The following is a 20327-nucleotide window of genomic DNA, read 5'->3' on the forward strand; positions in this document are numbered from 1 at the left end:
TATTGTCATATTTCATTAGATGTTAGCTAAAAGAGACAGGTGAATTTTCAGAATTTTAGGCACGTCTGGAAGCTTAGAGACTGTTAGTGGTATTTATTTAATTTATTTAGTGTTTTCCTTTATTTTTATGGGGATTATACTGTAGCATTTGTAGAAAAATTGTTTCTGCTTCATCAGCTGTTTAGCTTATAGCTTGGTTTTGGGAGAAAAGGAGGTTAATTTGGCTGTTGGCTATCTTAAAAAAAATTGGAATATTGCATTAAAATTAAAATTAGGACACACTGAATATCTGACTCTCCAGAATCCAAGATATAGGATGGTGTCTGTCCTAGTAGCAGATATAAAGCCAGTTTCTTTGCCATAAAATATCTTCAACCGAGGCATCTTTTTTTGTAAAACTGTCAAATTAGTCAAATGGATGTATTCATTCTAGCCTTAAGAAGGAAAATAGTACAAATTTGGATGGTCAGGAGAAGAGCTATAGAGTAATTGAAATTTTGATTGTGAAACTAAGTGAAAGAATTGATAGGCTCTAAAGATTTAAAATTCTCTGTGTAAAAACATTCCTTTTGTTATAGGTGCTGTTTCTAAAATAGATTGGATTCTTTGGAAAGTGTTTGAGGATAGTAAAAATTTCCAGATTAACACCAGATTTCTCACATGAATTTTGTATGTTTAAAATGTTTTATTTTGACCAAGGGTGGTCATATACAACAGTAGTATTCACTAGTTACTGTATTAAAAATGAAATATATAACCTGTGGGTGGGAATGATTGGGAAAAACTAGAAGACAGTGAAAGAAGGGGTAACATTGCCCAAATAGAAATGCACTCATTACTTGACTTGTTAAACTGTAACCTCCCTCTCCCCCACTCCCTCGCTCCCTCTCCCCCACCCCCTCTCCTTCTCCCCCACCCCCTCTCCTTCTCCCCCACTCCCTCTCCCCACTCCCTCTCCCTCCCCTCTCCCCCACCCCCTCCCTCTCCCCCACCCCCTCTCCCTCACCCCTTCTTCTCCTCTATTCCCTCTCCCTCCCCCCCTCCCCCTCTCTCCCTCCCCTCTCCCTCCCCCCTCACCCCCTCTCCCTCCCCCCTTACCCCCTATCTCTCTCCCCTCCCCCTCTCCCTCTCTCTTTCCTGCTCTGTCCCTCCTTTCCCCCCCCAATGTACATTCTTTTTTCTTTTGGTACTTTTGCCACTTTCCACATTCCAGCCCCACCTATATATACTAACAATAAAAATATTTCAGAAATTTAAAGAAATGTTTCATTTATATAAAAAAGCTTTCTTACATGATTTCATGTTCAGTATAATTCATTCTTTTTGTCTCAGGATTCTCATTAACACTATTTGTTATGATGACTGGAGATATGCAGGGTAAAGATTGATGGGGGAATAGAACTCAATAGGAATTACAAGTTACAGATTTTGTTGCTGGAAAATTATGACTGTGTGCATAAATACATAAATACAAAGAGTAAGATACATGTTACGTGCCATGGTGCTTTTCCCATGAACATACCAATATAACTATAACATTGTCAACTTCATAACTGTGTAGTGATATGAAACTTTGATCTAATTTGCCATCTATATTCCATTTTGTCAGTTTGTCTTAGAATATTTTATATAAGATTTTCTTTTCCTCTTTAGCATGGACCCCAATTTCAGACATTACATTTACTCATCCCATTTCTTTAGTTTCCTTTAATCTGAAAGGTTCTTTGCTGTGATGTTGCCATCTTAAAAAATAGTTTTTGGCTTGCATTAGTCACTGGGATTTCAGAGAGAGCTAGGATCAGAAGGAAGTCTGGTAAAGTTCCACTCTCTTTATCAAGGGTTATGAAATTATTGACTATTTGAAGCTGCTGAGCTGTATTTAACTTCCTTTTTCCATTGCTGTGGTCTCTTTATCTTGCTGGCTTATTGAACTTGGACTTTGCTTATTTTTTCTACTTTAGTCTGAATCTCATGAGTTCTGTCATCATTCAGGGTGGTTATATTCTTCAACTGTCTCTGGAGGTAATGATGAATTTGTATTTTTGTCAAACCAATTATTGAGGTTGTTAGAAATTAGCATAGGTACTAGGTAAGTTAACCATTATTCTTCTTGACAGGGTGTGTCAGCATTCCTTCAGAGAGATTCTTTACTAAATTGATTATGGATGGTTATCCTTTTATTTTTTGATATATAAGCTTTTTTATTTAAAATAATAGTATATTAACTATTTAGGAGGGGATTTTGTTGTTACATCTCCACAATTTTACACTGCATTCCAATTAGTTTCATCCGTTTTATCACAATTTGTTCCCTCCTTCCTAAGAAATAACATTCTCAAACAGATTTCCTTATTCTATTTTATTGTTCCAAATAATAAGTATTCTTAATTTTTGTTGCCTTTTAAACATGTGCAATGCGAAGATATGAAGATTGGTAAAGCATAGAAAATGTTGATCTTGTCACAAGATTTTTAATTTCAAGAAGACCAAATATACTGTAAAACACTGTAATGTGCCAGGTGCTGGTGGCTCATGCCTTTAATCCTAGCTACTTAGAGGCTGAGATCTGAGAGTCACAGTTTAAAGCCAGTCTGGACAGAAAATCACCAGAAAACCAGAAGTAGTGCTGTGGTTCAAAGTGGTAGAGTGCTGGGCCAGGAGTTTGGCCTAGTGGTAGAGTGCTTGCCTAGCATGCACGAAGACCCGGGTTCGATTCCTCAGTACCACATACATAGAAAAAAAAGCCAGAAATGGTGCTGAGGCTCAAGTGGTAGAGCTGTAGCCTTGAGAAAGTCCAAGGACAGTGCTCAGACCCTGAGCTCAAGCCCAAGACTGGCAAAAAAGCCTAAAAAACAAAAAACAACCAAGGTAGAATGCTGCTACCCTTGAGCAAAGCAGCTCAGAGACAAGGCCTAGGTTCTGAGTTCTAGCCCCATGACTGACAAAACAAAACAAAAAGCCCATAACGAAAATAAAATCAAAGCCAACAATATTAGCAAATTAAAATAAAAAACAAAGTTGGGTTTTTGGTACAATTAATACAACCTGTGTTTGTGATTATTCTGAATCAGATGTAATTAATATTTTAAATTTTATTTAAAATAAAAGTATAGTCTATTTTTTGTTTTTAAAAATTAATAATGTGCTATTTTTATTATTTCAGAATGATGATATTGAAACAGATATTAACAAATTAAAACCCCAACAAGTACCAGGACGAGCAATAGAAGAACTGAAAATGTATGAACACCTTTTTCCTGAACTTACTGATGATTTTCAGGTACAAATATAGAAAATTTTAATTTTTTTATATGTATGGATTTTACTGAACAGTTCTTTTGTTTTTTAGTAGAGCAACAATCACTTTCTTATTAATAAAAAATGAAACTATTGTTGTCTTTCTGAGTAACATTGGATACTTTTATCAATATTCTGAGCTGCAAATTACTTGTAAATTGAGGGAGGATAGAAGTAGCTTTTTGTCACTTTGGTTCATCATTTTGACCTAATGGATTTATTTATTCATTTATTTTTGCCAGTTGTGGGCATGAGCTCAGGGCCTGAGCACTGTCCTTGGACTTTCTTAAGGCTAGAGCTCTACCACTTGAGCCTCAGCACCACTCCTGGCTTTTTTCTATGTAGGTGGTACTGAGGAATTGAACTCGGGTCTTTGTGCATGTTAGGCAAGCACTCTACAATTAGGCCAAACTCCCAGACCAGATTTTTTTTCTATTTTGTCTTATACTCTTTAAAATAAGGCTATTAAATATTGATGCCAACTTTGTTTTATCAGTTGTGTTTGGATTAACTGTTAGAGAATACCAGCACTTAAAAAGTGTGAAAGTATGTGTGGTAACCCCCCTCTGCTATAGTTTGCTATGTACCAATAGGAAAAGATGGGGAGGATGATAGTTTGAAGGCTTTTAAGTGTAAGTTCATTATCAAAAGGGTGACTTCTTATTAACATTTCTTATTTTCATTTATTTACTGGGTTGTAATTATTCAGCTTGAATTATATAGCAGACAGTTAACTAAATCTCTGGCAATTAGATTTGATTTCTCATTCTCTGTTGCTTATTTGTGCTGGGTCCTTTCGTAATTGGAACTGCTTAGTATTGGAAAATGTGTGCTTGAATCTACCTATGTCTAAGATTTGATTAGAGTTTTGCTGGTAACTTTCTTGCTCCCGATTCCACTTGAGTAAAGAAAAAGACTTTAGCCTGGTGCTAGTAGCTCATGCCTGTAATCCTAGCTACTCAGGATTACAGATCAGAGGATCGAGGTTCAAAGCCAGCCCAGCATGAAAGTCCATGAGACTCTTTTTTTTTTTTTTTTTTTTTTTTGCCAGTCCTGGGCTTGGGCTCAGGGCTTGAGCACTGTCCTTGAACTTTTTCAAGGCTAGCACTCTACCACTTGAGCCTCAGCACCACTTCTGGTTTTTTGCTATGTATGTGGTACTGAGGAATCGAACCTGGGTCTTTGTGCATGCTAGGCAAGCACTCTACCACTAGGCCAAACTTCTGGCCCTCCATGAGATTCTTATCTCCAAATAACTACCAGAAAACTCAAGTGGTAGAGTTATAGCCTTGAGCTGAAGAGCTCAAAGACAGTGCCCAGGCCCCAAGTTCAAGCCCCACGACAGACCAAAAAGAAAACAAACAACCAAAAAGACTTTAATGTGAAGATATGCTTGAGAATTATGAAAACCCTGTCTGGACAGAGTTTGCATGTCATTGGTATAAAGCTGTAAGTTTTTAGGTTTCTCAGCGGGAATAAGCTTTTCCTGGGAGAAGATGAAATGTCCTTTCCCCCCTGTTCCCTGTGTGTTGGTACTCTCCATAGATTTGAGGATTGTTGGGAGGTAGTTTGAAACTGGGAATCATGGAGGGAGCATAGGGAGTGATAGTTGTCAAAAACGAAAAAGGAAAGAATGAAGGAAGGAAGAAAGAAAGCACAGGTAAAAAGAGAGAAGGTTTATGAAGTAATTTTCCTCCAGTCAACCTGTAGGAATTACATAGCTGCTCTTTTTACCTTTGGTACTGAGGGTTGAATTCAGCATCTTGCATTTTCTAGGTAGATGCTCTACCACATGAGCCACACCTCCAGCCCTTTTTACTGTAGATTTTTGGAGATAAAGTCTCACATTTATGTTCAGGCTAGCCTGAAATTGAATCCTCTTATTTCTGCTTCTTATGTATCTAGGATGACAAACTTTAACCATTATGGCCAGATTTTCTTTTGAGATGGTGCTTACCAACTTCATTGCTCCAGATCTCTACCTTAAAAGTAGGAAAGATTACAGGTGTGAGAACTGAAGGGTTACTCTGGCTACTGTTTTCATGTGTGTTCACCTACGAGCTATCTGAAGATAAAACTCCTGAGATAACAAGTCTTTTCAAATCTAGACAAGGGATTTGGGGAGAGTATTGACTATTGCATGTCATATGTACTTATGCACATATGAAAGTATATGTGTATATTGATTTTGTGATTTTTAAGTTGTTCTTTCTTCAGATCATAAATAAAATCTTTAGATTTCTTATTTCCTAGTCAAAATCTCTTATCCAGAATAGGGCTAAGCCTACAGGGTATCCTAATACTATGAGTAGTTGATCTCCTTTTTCTATAAATTGGCTGCTTTTGACCAGTTCTTACTTTGGGGCTGAGTAGGCATGGCTTGAGTCAGATTGTAAACATAAGTTTCTTTGAATGTAAGAACCCTCTAAAGTTTCTCTGAGTTATACCTTCTTACTGTTTAAGTAAAAGAAGCCACTTCAAGGTGCCAAGAGTTAGCCTAGTGGTAGAGTGCTTGCCTAGCATGCATGAAGACCTGGGTTCGATTCCTCGGTACCACATACATAGAAAACTGCCAGAAGTGATGCTGCAGGCTCAAGTGGTAGAGCTCTAGCCTTGAGAAAGTCCAAGGACAGTGCTGAGGCCCTGAGCTCAAGCCCAGGACTGGCCAAAAAAAAAAAAAAAAAAAAAAAAAAAAAAGGCTACTTCAAATAACTATGTCAGGTAGCACAAATTTGTTAATGCATTGTGCATTTGCCCATTGCTTTCAACATAATTATTGAAGCTTGACATAAGTGGAAGTATTTACATCCTGAACTCTATTACTTTGTTTCCTGATGTTTAAGGCAGTATTCAATGACTAAATGAAGGTTTAAGGAATTTCATTTGAAAGCAACAAACAATATTCTTTGAATAATTATTTAGGGGGATCCTGTCATGACATTTAAAGCTCTGGTTATTCATAGTGACAACTGTATTTTTCTTTTTCTATTTCCTTTTTTTTTGGGGGGGGGTCCAGTCCTGGTTTTTGAACTAAGGCCTGGTTTTTTAACTAGACTCTGTCCTTGGGCTTTCTCAAGGCCAGTGCTCTACCACTTGGGCCACAGCACCACTCCCAGCTTTTTCTATGTATGTGGTATTGAGAACTTGAACCTGGATCTTTGTGCATGCTAGGCAAGCACGCTACTACTAGTCCACACTCCTGGCCCACAACTGTATTTTGTATTTGCTATTGTTTCTCAATGGTACAATATTAGAAGAATCAAGAAGAATCAAAATGATGTTTTTTCAGTTTTCCCCCTCCCTTCCCTGGTGCGTTACATGTGTTGTGATTAACATGATGACAGTTATCATATGGCTTTCTGTTATTTTATTTTGTTGCTTTTTTCCTTGTTTTAATTTAGATTTGTTATTTTTCTTTGCTTTTTCCCTTGTTTTAATTTGGACTTATACCCCTCCTTCTCTCCCTCCCTTCCTTGGTCCTGGGGTTTGAACTAAGGGACTAGGCACTGTCTCTGAATTCTTTAGCTCAAGGCTAGTCTTTGAACCAGAGTGGCACTTCTGTTTTTTGAGTGCTTAATTCAAGATAAGACTGCCTTGGCTGTTTTGGAACCAAAATCTCAAATCTCATCCTCCAGAGTAATTAGGATTATAGACATGAGCCACCAATGCCCAACTTTGGATTTAAATTTTTATCAAAGTTATTTGTGGAAAATATTTAAAGACAAAAATAATTTTTTGTTCAGATAATTCTCTTCCTTTTTTTTCCCCCAGTCCTGAGGCTTGAACTCAGGGCCTGGGCACTGTCCTTGGGCTTTCTCAAGGCTAGCACTTTACCACTTGAGCCACAGCACCACTTCTAGCTTTTTCTGTGTATGTGGTATCAGGAATTGAACCTCTGTCTTCATACATGCTAGGGAAGTGCTCTACTACTAGGCCACACTCCCGGCTCCATTTCTCTTGCATTGTGCTAACTAGTTTTTGTAATCACTTCTATCATGTTCTCTGTTCCCCCCTTCTGCCCCTACCCATTACTACTAGGGTTTGAACTCATTGTCTCATGTACAAGTACTTGGTAGTTGGCTGCTATACTACTTGAGCCACATCTCCTGTACTTGCTCTTGCTAGTTATTTCAGAAATGGAGTTAGCAAACTTTTTTGTACGGGCAGGCCTCCACCTGTGATCCTCTGGATCTGAGCCTCCTGAGTAGGGTTACAGGTATGTATGAGCCAGCAACTAGCACAATTTTTTCATACTGTTTTTTAGAATAATGATCTGTTTGTAAATAATATGTGTAAAGTGCCAATTTTTGTTTCCTATCTTTCTTTTTGTTCTTTTTGTATTATATAAACAAAAATATCCGACAACTTTCAGCCTTTTTCCTTTTATTATGCATTTATATATGTATGTTATAAATTTACCTTTTAAAGTAGTTGTACAAAGATGTTTCCATTTATCAAAGCAGTTCATGAATATAATTAATTAATGTCACCCTATTCTATAAATTCACCCACCTGTCCCCTACCCATCCATTCCTTTGTAGTATATACATTGGATTCTTTACTGCATTCTGCCCACTATCTCCTCCTCATTTGTCAACCCCTTTCCCATTGACCCCAGCCTACCCCTTTGGAGTACCTGCTTCCTGATGGTTTATTTTGCTGAACTTTGATTTTGCCTTTCTAAGGTATTGGACTATTGAGTTTGCCCTTGAATCTATTCACATTTCTGTTAATACATTTATATATATATATATATTTCATAGCACCCAATGCATTTACTTATAAGTTTATAAGCTAAATCTAGCTTCCATACAAGGGAAAACATGCATACTTTGTGTCACTGGGCCTGATTTTCTTCACTTCACATGATTTTTTCCAGGTCTTTTCATTTCTTTGCAAATGGTTCAGTATCATTTTTTTCTAATGTATGAGAAGAATTCCATTGTGTGTGTGTGTGTGTATCTGTCTGTGTCTGTGTCTGTCTGTCTGTCTGTCTGTCTGTCTGTCTGTCTGTCTGTCTGTCTTATTATCAATTTACTGTTTTAGTAACATCTCCTAAACAACACTTTAGAGGTTAGGATTTCAATACCTTCTGGTTTCATAACTTTTTGTTACCTTTTATTGTATTATAGTAAGATACTGTGGTATCAGTGCATTGTAATAAGATAAGAGGACATGACATACTCTATCATTATAATGTTTTGCATCTTATTTTACAAAATTTTTTTTTTTTGGTCCTGAGGCTTGACCTCTGTGCCTGGGCACTGTCCCTGAGCTCTTCAGCTCAAGGATACTGCCCTACCCCTGGAGCTACAGCACCACTTCCAATTTTTTCTAGTGGTTAATTGAAGATAAGAGTCTCATGATCTTTAGTGGATCTTGCCTGGGCTGGCTTTGAACTGCGATCTTCAGATCTCAGCCTTCTGAGTAGCTAGGATTATATGTGTGAGCCACCACGCCTGGCTCTTTTTTCTTACTGACGGCATAGGCATTGTCCTTGAGCCTTTAAACTATCTTTATTTTGTATTCTATTCTTGAAAGTCTTTTTTTTCCCCTTCTTAGCTACCTTTACAAAGTCAATATTAGTGAAGTAGAACTTATACACAATAAATTACATTTAATTAAGTCCGGTGGATTTTGACAAACTCCTGTAGACCTATTTTGACTACCACTCCAGTCAAGACAGAATTATTTTCATCTTCTTAGACTGCTATCTGCACTTCTTAGCCTACTCATTTCCTCTCCAGCTAACTTCTGGTCCATGTCATGGTGATGAACTTTGCTTTAGAACTTCTTATGAGTAGCATCATATTGTTTATTCTTTTGTGTAAGGACTGTTTTTACTTAGCTTATGTTTTTGAAATGTACTCCTTGTTAGTGATTCTTTTAATCAATTAGTTTCTAATGTGGATATTCTATAATTTCTTTATTCATTTGTTGGGAAAGATTACTTCTGGTTTGGGCTAACAAATAAAATTGCTACTAACATTTGTATATAAAACATTAGTGAAAATATGTCTTCATTTGTTTTGGGATAAATACCTCTAAGTGAAATTTCTCAGTTGTATGGAAAATACATATATATTTTCACTTAATAAGAAACATGCTTTGGTGGCTTTTAAAATTTTGACTTTAGTATTTTTCAGCTTCCCAGAAATACAGATGTATGTATGTATGTATGTACATACGTGTGTGTGTGTGTTTGTGTTTGTGTTTGTGTATGTGTGTGTGTGAATTTTCTTCTTTGAATTCCTGTTTGGACTATGTGTGTTTGGATTATTAAAATTGTATTTTTAATAGGATTAGGAATGCCTCTTGTCCTTTTTACCCTCTTTTCTCTTTGTGCAATTCTATGTGGTTGGAGACCTTTTACTTTTTCCATGTTTTCTAACTTCTTTTTGATACTGATTTTTCTTCCCTTATGCTGTATTTAGTTTATTTCATCAGATCAATTTGCCAATTATCATTATGAGGGCTTGAATTCAATTTTCACATTATCTTTTGGATTATCTATATATTAAAGTTTGTAATTTGCTTGTGTGTTGGGAGATACAATCTCCACTGTAGCCCAGGCTTGTTTTTGCTTCTGCCTCCCTTAGTGCTGGGATTACAGATATGTGCCACCATACTCAACTGTGTCTAAAGCATTATCTCTCTTACTCCCACATTCTCTCCTTTCCTTCCTTCTTCCTTCCTTCTCCCTTAATTACTTAAAAAATTAAGTATGAAACATTAACTACATTTTCTTTATAATTTTGTTTGCAAAAATGATGTAGATACTCTAGTCTTGTTGTTGTTGCTTTTGACAGGCACTGTTAAATTCTTCCTTGAAGGTTTTTGGATCACCCTGATAATGTGAATTCAGGCTTTCAATTCCATGTGATGTGATAGCAGGCTTTTGGTACCAATTTGTGAGTAGTAACGTTTTCCACCCTCTTAGTGCTAAAGCTTAACGAGTTGATTTTCCTTATCCTTGATTGTTTTGTGGGAGGGTTATTTCTAGGACTACATGTTGGAGGGTTAACTTTCTGGGGTTCCATCTTTGTAGTAGGATTTATCTTAGACTAGCTTTATCTTATGTTAGTTTTAATTTGTCTCCATTTTCTTTGAGATAAGACTAAATACCCAGGGTCACTAGATTTGGCAAATATTTGCATAATGTGAACTTTAGTCTTTTTTTTTTAAGTTAACATAGAAATATCTTAGGATAGAAGATTATAAAACATAAAGAAATGGAATATTACATCATACTTTTTGTTTTATTAGAAAACCTTTTTCAAGTACATTTTAAACTATATATGGAAAATTAATAGCAGAGAATAAAACTAGGAGTCATAGTCCTTAAAATTTTCTTACAGTGTAAAAATTTCACAGCTTCCTATGCATTGATAATATCACAAGTGTCCTTGTTTCTTTTTATCCAATAAGTAAAAAGAACAAATTTAGTAGCTTTATTTACAGTGGTCAGACTTAATTTGCCTCCAATTACCATGCCCTGGAATTCTCAATCAAAGTTAGAAAAATATGAGCTCAAACATTCATGCTGTCCAAAATAGAAACGTTGTAAGCAACATTTTGAATAATCATACAGATAATTTTACTAAAATCAGTAATCTCATAACTGATGTTTATTTTCATGGACTCATTTATGTAATATTTTTCCTTTATATTTTTAATATATTTTAAATATTTAATTTTTGTCCTTAAAATTTTTTGTGTGTGTGTGTGTGAGTAGTGCCTAGTCCACCATATTTTCATTCAGCTAGTGTTTCTATGAAAATTAACTTGTTTCTGTTCTCTTCATGTGTCCACTATCAGTATGGATTGTATACACCATAGGCTCTGATGTGAATTATTTTTTAATTCTTGGTTCTTATATGATGAAAATTTAACAATCCTAAAAAAAGGACTTTTAGTTTTTACTAAATTAATCTAAATTAAAAGATAAATTTCAAATTCAGAAAACATTCACAAAATTGAGTTACCTAGGGAAGGAAGGTGTGTGTGTACATAAATATGTATGTATCTCAAATTTACATGGATTCACAGAACAAAAAATGTTAAAAAATCACTTATGAAGAATCACTAGCTATTAGCAGAAGTATGGAAAATCAACTGCTGTTTTAGTAAAGAAATATAAATTATACTAATAGTAAATAACATTCCTTAAGCACCAATTTAGAAAAAGTAAAAACATGAAATCCCTGTGTAACCTGTTTTGGCAAGACAGCATTTGGAATCTTCACATATGTAGTTAACTGTGAATACACATTAGTATGAGCATTTTGAGAGAGTACCAGGAAAATTTATATTAGACTTTAAAATTTAATACAGAGTGTTTGCTTCAGCAGTATATATACTAAAATTGGAATAATAATGGAGAAAATCATTCATGGCCCCTGCATGAGGATGACACATAGAATGTGAGCATTCCATATTCTAAAGTGAGGCCCAGAAACGGAAAGAGCATGTTTTCTTTCATGTATGGATCTTAGACCCCAAATACAACAAAAAGCACAGAGGAGCATATGATTATATATTGAATTTAGTGTATGCAGCAGTGAAATTCAAAGGAGTAAACCCTTTGAACCATTAATAGTTTCACAAAGTAAATGTCAGGAAGCTGAAATGAGAGTGAGTAAGATGAGATGATGGGTGGGTGGAGAAATGAACAAGCAAAAAATGGAATAGGGAGGAAATACAATCTTAATGCCCAGTTTGCATATGTGACAAAGAAAATCTGAAAAGTGAAATGAGTATAGTGAAAAGGGGTAGATAAAATGGGAGAATATAATTGAAGAGATGACTCTGATCTGGACTGTTAAAAATAGACATGTTAAATTTAATCCCCCTTGTGTATAACCTTTTGAAGTATAGAAAACAAACAAAAAATATAGAATCTGACCCTCTAATTCCATTTTGGTGAAAAGGAAGGCATTCTAAGAAAGCAAAACCTTTTTCATTGCAGTTTTTTATACCAGTAAAATTTTAGAAGTGGGTTCAATATACACCTTATTTATCTGCTTAAATAATTTCATAGTCTTTCATAGTCTTAAAAATTAAGTACTCTCCTGTTAAATGTAGAAGAGTTATTAAACCAATTGGTATTTATGTGGTTGGTAAAACACTGTATGGACATAAAAATACTTCGAAAAGTATAAAGAGAATAGCAGCAATCTTGTATTTTCATGTATGTTTTGTGTGTGTGTGTGTGTGTGTTTGTTTGTGTGTGTGTACACCATTAATAGGGCTTGAATTTAGTTCCTTTGGCTTTGTTTTTCATGGGTAGGGCACAATCACTTGAGCCACACCTCCAGAGTCTCTTAAATTACCTAGATCCTCTAGGTCTCAGCCTTCTGAGTTGGTAGGATTATAGGTGTGAACCACTAGCCCCTGGATATACATCCTAATTTTAATTGGGCTTCCTTGATGCTTTTCATCTTTCTAGACTAACTTCTTCCTCCATCTCCTATTCTAGTTTATCTGCATCTCGTCAACATTTATATTTAAGTATCTCATGGCTCAGTTTTTGTCTTTTTTTCTTCTCTTTCTTTTTTCATTGATGATTTTTGGTGTCTACATGCTATGACCCCAAGTTTTATAATCTTTTGCATAAAGTTTTTTTTTTTTTGAAATCTACAGTCTTATCCAGCCTGGTACTTTAATCTCCATCTGTATGTTTGTAGCCTATGTTTTGCATGTCCATAATTGAATTTCAAAATCATGCTTTTCTAGTTGTTCTTGGGAGCAATTAATCATTATTTTCAACCTCCCTGTGAAATGTGATCTATCAGGATATAAATTAAGTTCTGCAGTATGTTCAGAATTCAGTCACTCTTAAGTTCCTTGGATCATTGCAACAGCCTCCTTCTGTTCTTCCTTCAGTCTGTTCTCATAGGAATTCTCAAAGGAGTGATTTTCAAATTCATTCAATTCCATTTGGCCTCGCAAGGGACATTTAAAAATGTCTGGGGACATTCTCAGTTTTCATAAATAGGCAGTATGTATGTGGACTTGAGTTACTGGTCTCTGGTATGTAGAGACCCATATATGCTAAACACCTTGATGTATGTAAGATGGTACCTTTTGTTCCCTCAAATCATCTATTCATGTGATCAAGAAATGCTGCTCTAGGGAACTATTCCCTTCTTCTCTGTATTTTTAAAACGTATGTTATCAATCTTATGCAGACCAAAATAAAAATTATTAAAATAGTCTCTAAGGACCTCTAGTACCTGGACTTTTTTTTTGGCTTTTTGAATTTTCCTTGTTTTTGTTTTTCTGTTCCATCCAGGCTATCTTTGAAAATGTAGGCTTCCATACTGATGCCTCTGGCCTAGCAGTCCTCTCTGCCTAAAATGGTCTTCCCTGTGTGTGGTATCATTAGCTATGTTGTGATATTTATTAAATAATGATAATGTTGTATATTTTCTGTACTAGAATTTTGGAAGACTTTAATGTCTTAACATCTTAACATCTTTCTAAATTTTCCATCTTTCTGTGACATGGAGACATTATTTTTATAACAGAGTAAATTATCATTAATGATTTTATCTTTTTTTTTTTTTGGCCGGTCCTGGGCTTGACCTCAGGGTCTGAGCCCTGTCCTTAGACTTTCTCAAGGCTAGATCTCTACCACTTGAGCCTCAGCACCACTTTCAGGCTTTTTTCTATGTATGTGGTACCAAGGAATCGAATCTAGGTCTTCATGCATGATAGGCAAGCACTCTACCACTAGGCCAAACTCCTGGCCCTTGATTTTATTTTTCATAATAAAACATTACCTGTGTTATCCCTTTGTAAAATTTTCAAGCATTGTTGTTTAAATAGAATACAAAATTAATAATGTTTTGCTAATATATTTTAATATTGGTAATAGATTGAACTTGCTTTTTGTTACACTTTTGCAGGACTATGATTTAATCTCCAAAGAACCAAAGCCTTTTGTATTCGAGAGAAAAGTATGTGGTCCTATTGTTGTTCCCACAGCCTGTGAGGAAGCATCTGGGAATCCAAAGAAAAAAGGAACTGTAATGAAGGAGAAAGTAACTTCTAAAGGAGAAGAAGGTGATAAGAAATCTACTTTTATGGATGCCACAAAGGAAAATGCTAAAGATAATGATAGAACATTCTTACAGCAGGTTGGAGATCAAAACAGAACTATTACTTCTGCCTGTGGCTTAAACAGTGATATTGTGAAGGCCTTAGATCGAATCATATTGCAGAATATTCCCGATCAAACATCCCTGGGCTCAACTGCAGGCGTGAAGAAGGATTGTAGTCTCCCTCTTAGTGTCCTGACATGCACAAAAGCATGCCCACATGTAGTTAATTGTGGAAATGCTCTTTTTGAGGGACGAACAGTACACCTAGGGAAGCTCTGCTGTACTGGGGTTGAAACTGAAGATGAAGAGGATACTGAGTCTAGCTCATCAGTAGAACAACCATCAGTTGAAGTTCCTGATGTACCAATGCTACATGATCCTGACCTGTATATTGAGATTGTGAAAAATACAAAGTCTGTCCCAGAATATTCAGAGGTGGCTTATCCTGATTATTTTGGTCATACTCCACCCCCATTCAAAGAGCCTATTTTAGAGAGACCTTATGGTGTGCAACGGTGAGTTGTAGATTTTTTTCCCTTTTGTTGCAAGGACGAATACTGTATTAAAAATTGCATATTAAAAATTACCTTTAGTAACGTTATATATCTTCGACACATAAATCCTACATGTAGGAATTTACGATTTACTCGCACACGTGTATATATAACTTCCGTATATATGAAATGATATAAGTTTTCATTGAAGTGTTGGTTTGAGATGGGTAATAAATCCAGTGTCCATCAGTGAGACAAGTAAAATAACACACATTTTATGAATAATAATGCACTGTTAATGAATGATAATGTACTGATAAAAGTGTTTTATGTTGTTCAGGAAGAAGTAAAAGCAATTAAATGTACATTTTTGCAAAATCAAATCTGAAGGATAGCATTAAAAGGAGTTACCCAGTTGGGTGAATGAAGTATATTAGTTGTGTACAAAGGAAGGCATTCTATTTAACCCCCTGGTGTCATATTTGATACTTTAAAAATAGCAATATATTTCTGAAATGTTAAATTAAAATGTAGGTGAATTGTGGAAAAGCAATATGAAAATACAGAATCCTAGACTTAGTTAATAATGAACTTTTAGACGTTGGGAGAAAGAAAAGATACTTCTGAATATAAACAATAGAGAAATATTGAAAGAAACAAAAACAGCAGATGGCATTTATTAAGTACTATGGAGCAGATGCAGAATTGAATACTGAGCATTTTACATGTAATATATACTTACACATAAAACGGTGTCATGTAATGCTGTAACAGCCCCAGGAGGAAGGTGCTGTTTCTCTTCTTTTATTCAAGAATATGTTGAAATTTAAGATTGTAATTTATCCAAATTTGAGCTGCTTGGCAGAGCCAATGTTTAAGCTTTAACCTATGTTATGTCTTTATTAATCATATGTGTATATATGCACACATGTATATGCACACATATACATACACGTATATGTGTGTATATACACACTTTACATTGTATGCACATATATACATATATGTATATATGTGTATATACATCTATGCTGTGTATATACACACATAAATAAATGCACATATGTATATAGAGTTATTTAGTGATCACATCTGTAAAGAATATTTTAGTTCTTAAACACATGGGTAATTATATTTTCAGAGAATTCTGTTATTTTTTTTGTTTTTTTAATTAAATGTGATAACTTAGACCTTTTCCATCTTGCTATTGTCAGCTTACTCTTAGAACACATGTTCCTCTGTTTTCCCCACTCATCTTCATTCAGTTCTGTCAGCTGTTCAATCCTGTGTGTCTTTTTATATTATTAAAACTGATGACAGAGCTGAGCTGTTATAATGAGTCTTTTAATAAAGTTTTGATTAAAAAACACGCACAAACACAAAACAGGTGCTGGTAGCTCATACCTCTAATCCTAGCTACTCTGGAAGCTGAATCTGAGAATTGTGGTTTGCAGGCAGCCTGGGCAGAAAATTCCATGAGACTCTTATCGCCAATTAAGCACCAAAAAAACCAGAAGTGGAGAGAGCTGTGGCTCAAGAGCAAATAATCTCAGGGATTGTGCCCATGCCCTGAGTCAGGCCCCAAGATCAGCCAAAAGATGCTCTGTCAAGATTAATTTTTGTACTTCTTTGTATCATATTCATTGGCTAAAAATGGGTATGTGTAGTCTTTTTTTTTTTTTTTTTTTTGCTAGTTCTGGGGCTTGAACTCAGAGCCTGGGCACTACCTGGAGCTTATTTTGCTCAAGACTAGCACTCAACCACTTGAGCCACAGTGCTGCTTCTGGTTTTTTCTGCTTATATGGTACTGAAGAATTGGACCCAGGGCTTCATGCATGCTAAGCAAGTATTCCACCACTGAGCCACATTCCTAGCCTTATGTTTAGTCTTTAAATCATACTTAATGGTATATTTAAATACATGTATGTGTACATGAGATTTTTGCAGCTGAAGATCTAATTAATGTAAGTTATGAATTATAACATACTTAAAAAAGTATTTGGTTTTGGGGAGGTTCCTTTGTGGGACTTGAACTCAGGGCCTGGGTGCTGTCCCTGAGCTTTTTTGCTCTAGCATTTTAAGCCACAGCACCATTTCCGGTTTTCTCAGGGTTAATTGGAGATATGAGTCTCATGGACTTTCCTGCCCTACTTGGTTTGAACCTGCATCCTCAAATCTTAGCCTTTTGAGTAGCTAGGATGGCGGGCATGAGCTACTGGCACCTGTCTCAAAAAGGGCTCCCTCACTCCTCCCCCCAAAATAATTTGGCATTTTCAAGTTGTGACACTGAACATCTAAGTCAAGAATTTATAACTTAATCTTTGGTACTATCGATATATTTTTTCATAATAGCTACTTGATATGTAATGAGTTATGTTTCACAGAATAAACATTGAAGTAATTGTGCAGTAGAGTTTTAACATGTTCCTTATTTTCTAATGATCTTTTTATATTTTAACTGTCATATATTTTAGTATCTTTCTGATAAACTATTTCATTTCAAGAACTTAATGGTTTTAGTTAAATGTTTTGTGTTAGCCTTTTACTTTAACATCTGAGGGAAACAACTTTAGAAGGACAGAAGATCTCATTAGGCTCATGGTTCCAATCCAGAGTTGTTTTCTCTGTTATGTTTGGGCTCATGAATCAGAACATCAAGATGGGGAGTGCATAGTAGAGCAAGGTTGTCACCCTGTGATGACAGGAAGTAGAGAGAAGAGGCTGTACTCCCAGTATTCCCCTCAAGGGTATGCCTCAGTGACCTAACTTCCTTCCACTAGGCCTTCCCAAGGATTCCACACCTTCAGACAATAACATTAATTGACTGATTTTTTAAGCCTTCTACCCACAAGCCTTTGGGAGACACTTCAGACTGAAACTATCAACTATGATACTCTTAAGTTTCCCTTAATAATGGAAAATTGAGAAATTTCAGATTGGCCTGAAGATAAGGAATCTTTCACTTTTGAATTTATTCTTTAGAGTTAAAATTACAACCACTTTGTCAAACTTTGTATATACTATGTTCTTAATACATCTCTAGCCACAGTTCTGCCTTAACCTTTAGCTGGAGCAAAGAAATTTGAAATTTAAATAAATTCATAGTTGACTTACTCTCTAAGAACAGGTTAAACTATGAGAAGTAACTATGTTATTTGAACACTGTCAAGATTTTGTGGCCAGTCTATCTGAGGTTCCAGCTTGTGGTTTCAGGATCCCAGACTGTTTTGTTCAGGCTGCAGTCAGATGCCACCAGATAGTTAGACTTTGACTTGGCTTAAAATACTGAAGTGTAGGCTGGAAATGTGTCTTAATGGCAGAATGTTTGCCTAGTATGCATGAAGCCCTGGGTTCAGCTCCTCAGCACCATATCAACAGAAAAAGCTAGAAGTGGTGCTGTGGCTCAGGTGGTAGAATGCTAGCCTTGAGCAAAAGAAAGTCAGACAGTGCGCAGGGCCTGAGTTCAAGCCCCAGGACTAGCAATAAATACATAAATAAATTGAAATGTTGTGAGTGGTTCAGTCTTTTACTGTAGTGGCAGTGATTTTAGGAACTTTCAATTTGTGTCCATTTCGTTGAGCAGATTTAGATCAGAGAATCTTGAGAACAAAGGGAACACTTTCTAGTCTCAAATGTCTTTTCCTCCTTTCTACCTTTCCTTTTTCACTGTAGAGAAGAGGAAGGATTGTGCTCAGCTGGGTGGCTTTTATTTTTTTCTTTCAAGCGCCTTTTTATATAATTTCTGACTTTTCAGATCTTTACTACCTCTAATACTGCTGCTATTAGTTATTCAAAATTATTTGCTTAAGAGAGAGCAACCACATCATTTCTATGTAGAAAGGCCTAAGAACATTTTAGGCTGGCCAGCCTCCCATCTCTCCACTCTTTCTTTCTTTGCTTTTTTTTTTTTTTTACTGTTGAATTCTGGCTGTTTTCCATTTTTTACTGTTTTTTTTGTTAAGCTGGTGATATATTTACCATATATAGGTAGAGGAAAGGTCATTTTAAGAAATTTTTAAAATTTGCTGTTTTCACTCAGAACTTATCTTGGCAAATGTTGTTCACCAATGTATATAATGAGTTTTGTCTAAACTTGTATGATTTCAGGACAAAAATTGCCCAGGATATTGAGAGGCTAATACATCAGAGTGATATCATAGATAGAGTGGTATATGACTTAGATAATCCAAAGTAAGTGCTTTTAAATCCCTTTTTACTGGTTTTATGTTTATAGTGATATTTTAATGTATTTTCTAAGAGATAAAAATTAAGCCTTTTATCTATGCTGTTTTCATCTTCTGACAGTGATAATACTTAGCTAAATCATATTCAGTTGCTTAAATTGCATATTTCACAACCTTTGTTTCCAGGTGGATTTTAAAGGTAAACACTGTTTTTTTTGTCCTTGTTGTTGTTTTTTTTTGCCAGTCCTGGGGCTTGACTCAGGACCTGACCACTGTCCTTGGTGTTCTCAAGAGTAGCACTTTACCTCTTGATCCACAGCACCACTTCCTGCTTCTTCTGTGTATGTGGTACTGAGGAATTGAACCCAGGGCTTCATGCATATTAGGCAAGCATTCTGCCATTAGGCCACACTCCTGGCCATATGCTGTATTTTTTAAAATTTGAATGTAATAGTTATTATTTTTCTATTAACATATATTATACAAATGGGCTTTATTGTGACATTTCCACATATGCTGTATTTTTGAAAAAAAATGAAATTACCTCCACTTAAAAGTTGGCTATTTCATTTAGATTATAGGCTTGTGTTGAACTTCATTTTCTCAGGATGAGGAATTACCGTTAGAAAGAGTGTGGAATTGCTAGTTTTACACAATCTCCACTCCCTCCCTCTTGTTATTTACTACTTGTACTAACACTACCTGGCACCTAGTACCTATTAAGTAACTACAGCTTTTTGGTATTAATTAATTAAGATTGCTGATAATGTAGATTTCTAAATTGAAAATAGTATTTTCACCTGCAAAGCTTCATGGTCTATTAGAATGATTGCTATTCTTTTTTTACCTTTTCCTTTTTAACTTTTTTTTCCTATAGTATAATTATTATTTTAGAAAGGACATTTATTCAATGAGGCAAAATTTTTATTATGTTAGTATAAATGTAGGAACAAGCCTTTAGTTGCAATTAGTGTTTTGGGTTTTTTTTTTTGTCTATAAATGGGAATCAAAGTTTGTTCTTTGCTAGATTTTAAAAGTAATGAGGGTGTAGAATAGTAATGATAATACTTTTAACCAACAGTGTAATTTTGTTTAGTTTTTGCTTATCTATTTAAAATATATACGTAATATAATGACTTTAAAATATTTGCTTAGTTACATCATTCCAGAAGAAGGAGATATTTTGAAGTACAACTCCAAATTTGAATCAGGGAATCTGCGCAAAGTAATTCAAATTAGAAAGTAAG

At 35.4% G+C, this 20327-nt stretch overlaps 1 protein-coding gene and 1 non-coding gene across 9 annotated transcripts in view; both read left to right on the forward strand.

Annotated features, from left to right (window-relative positions):
* Agtpbp1 (ATP/GTP binding carboxypeptidase 1) overlaps window positions 1–20327 on the forward strand; it is a 169686-nt gene that overhangs the window by 77168 nt on the left and 72191 nt on the right. For all 8 annotated transcript variants that reach the window (XM_090329444.1, XM_090329442.1, XM_090329440.1 and 5 more), the window contains 4 exons: window positions 3164–3280; window positions 14208–14917; window positions 19004–19087; window positions 20236–20322. In XM_090329444.1, coding sequence (XP_090185570.1) covers window positions 3164–3280; window positions 14208–14917; window positions 19004–19087; window positions 20236–20322 — 998 coding nt within the window. The remainder of the gene's footprint in view (window positions 1–3163; window positions 3281–14207; window positions 14918–19003; window positions 19088–20235; window positions 20323–20327) is intronic.
* Window positions 11633–11739, forward strand: LOC150064770 (U6 spliceosomal RNA). The gene has a single exon (XR_016535100.1). It is a non-coding gene; the product is annotated as a U6 spliceosomal RNA (small nuclear RNA).

The sequence above is a fragment of the Megascapheus bottae genome, chromosome 3 (genome assembly GCF_031878675.1).
Source record: "Megascapheus bottae isolate mThoBot1 chromosome 3, mThoBot2.hap1, whole genome shotgun sequence".
Lineage (NCBI taxonomy): Eukaryota > Metazoa > Chordata > Mammalia > Rodentia > Geomyidae > Megascapheus > Megascapheus bottae.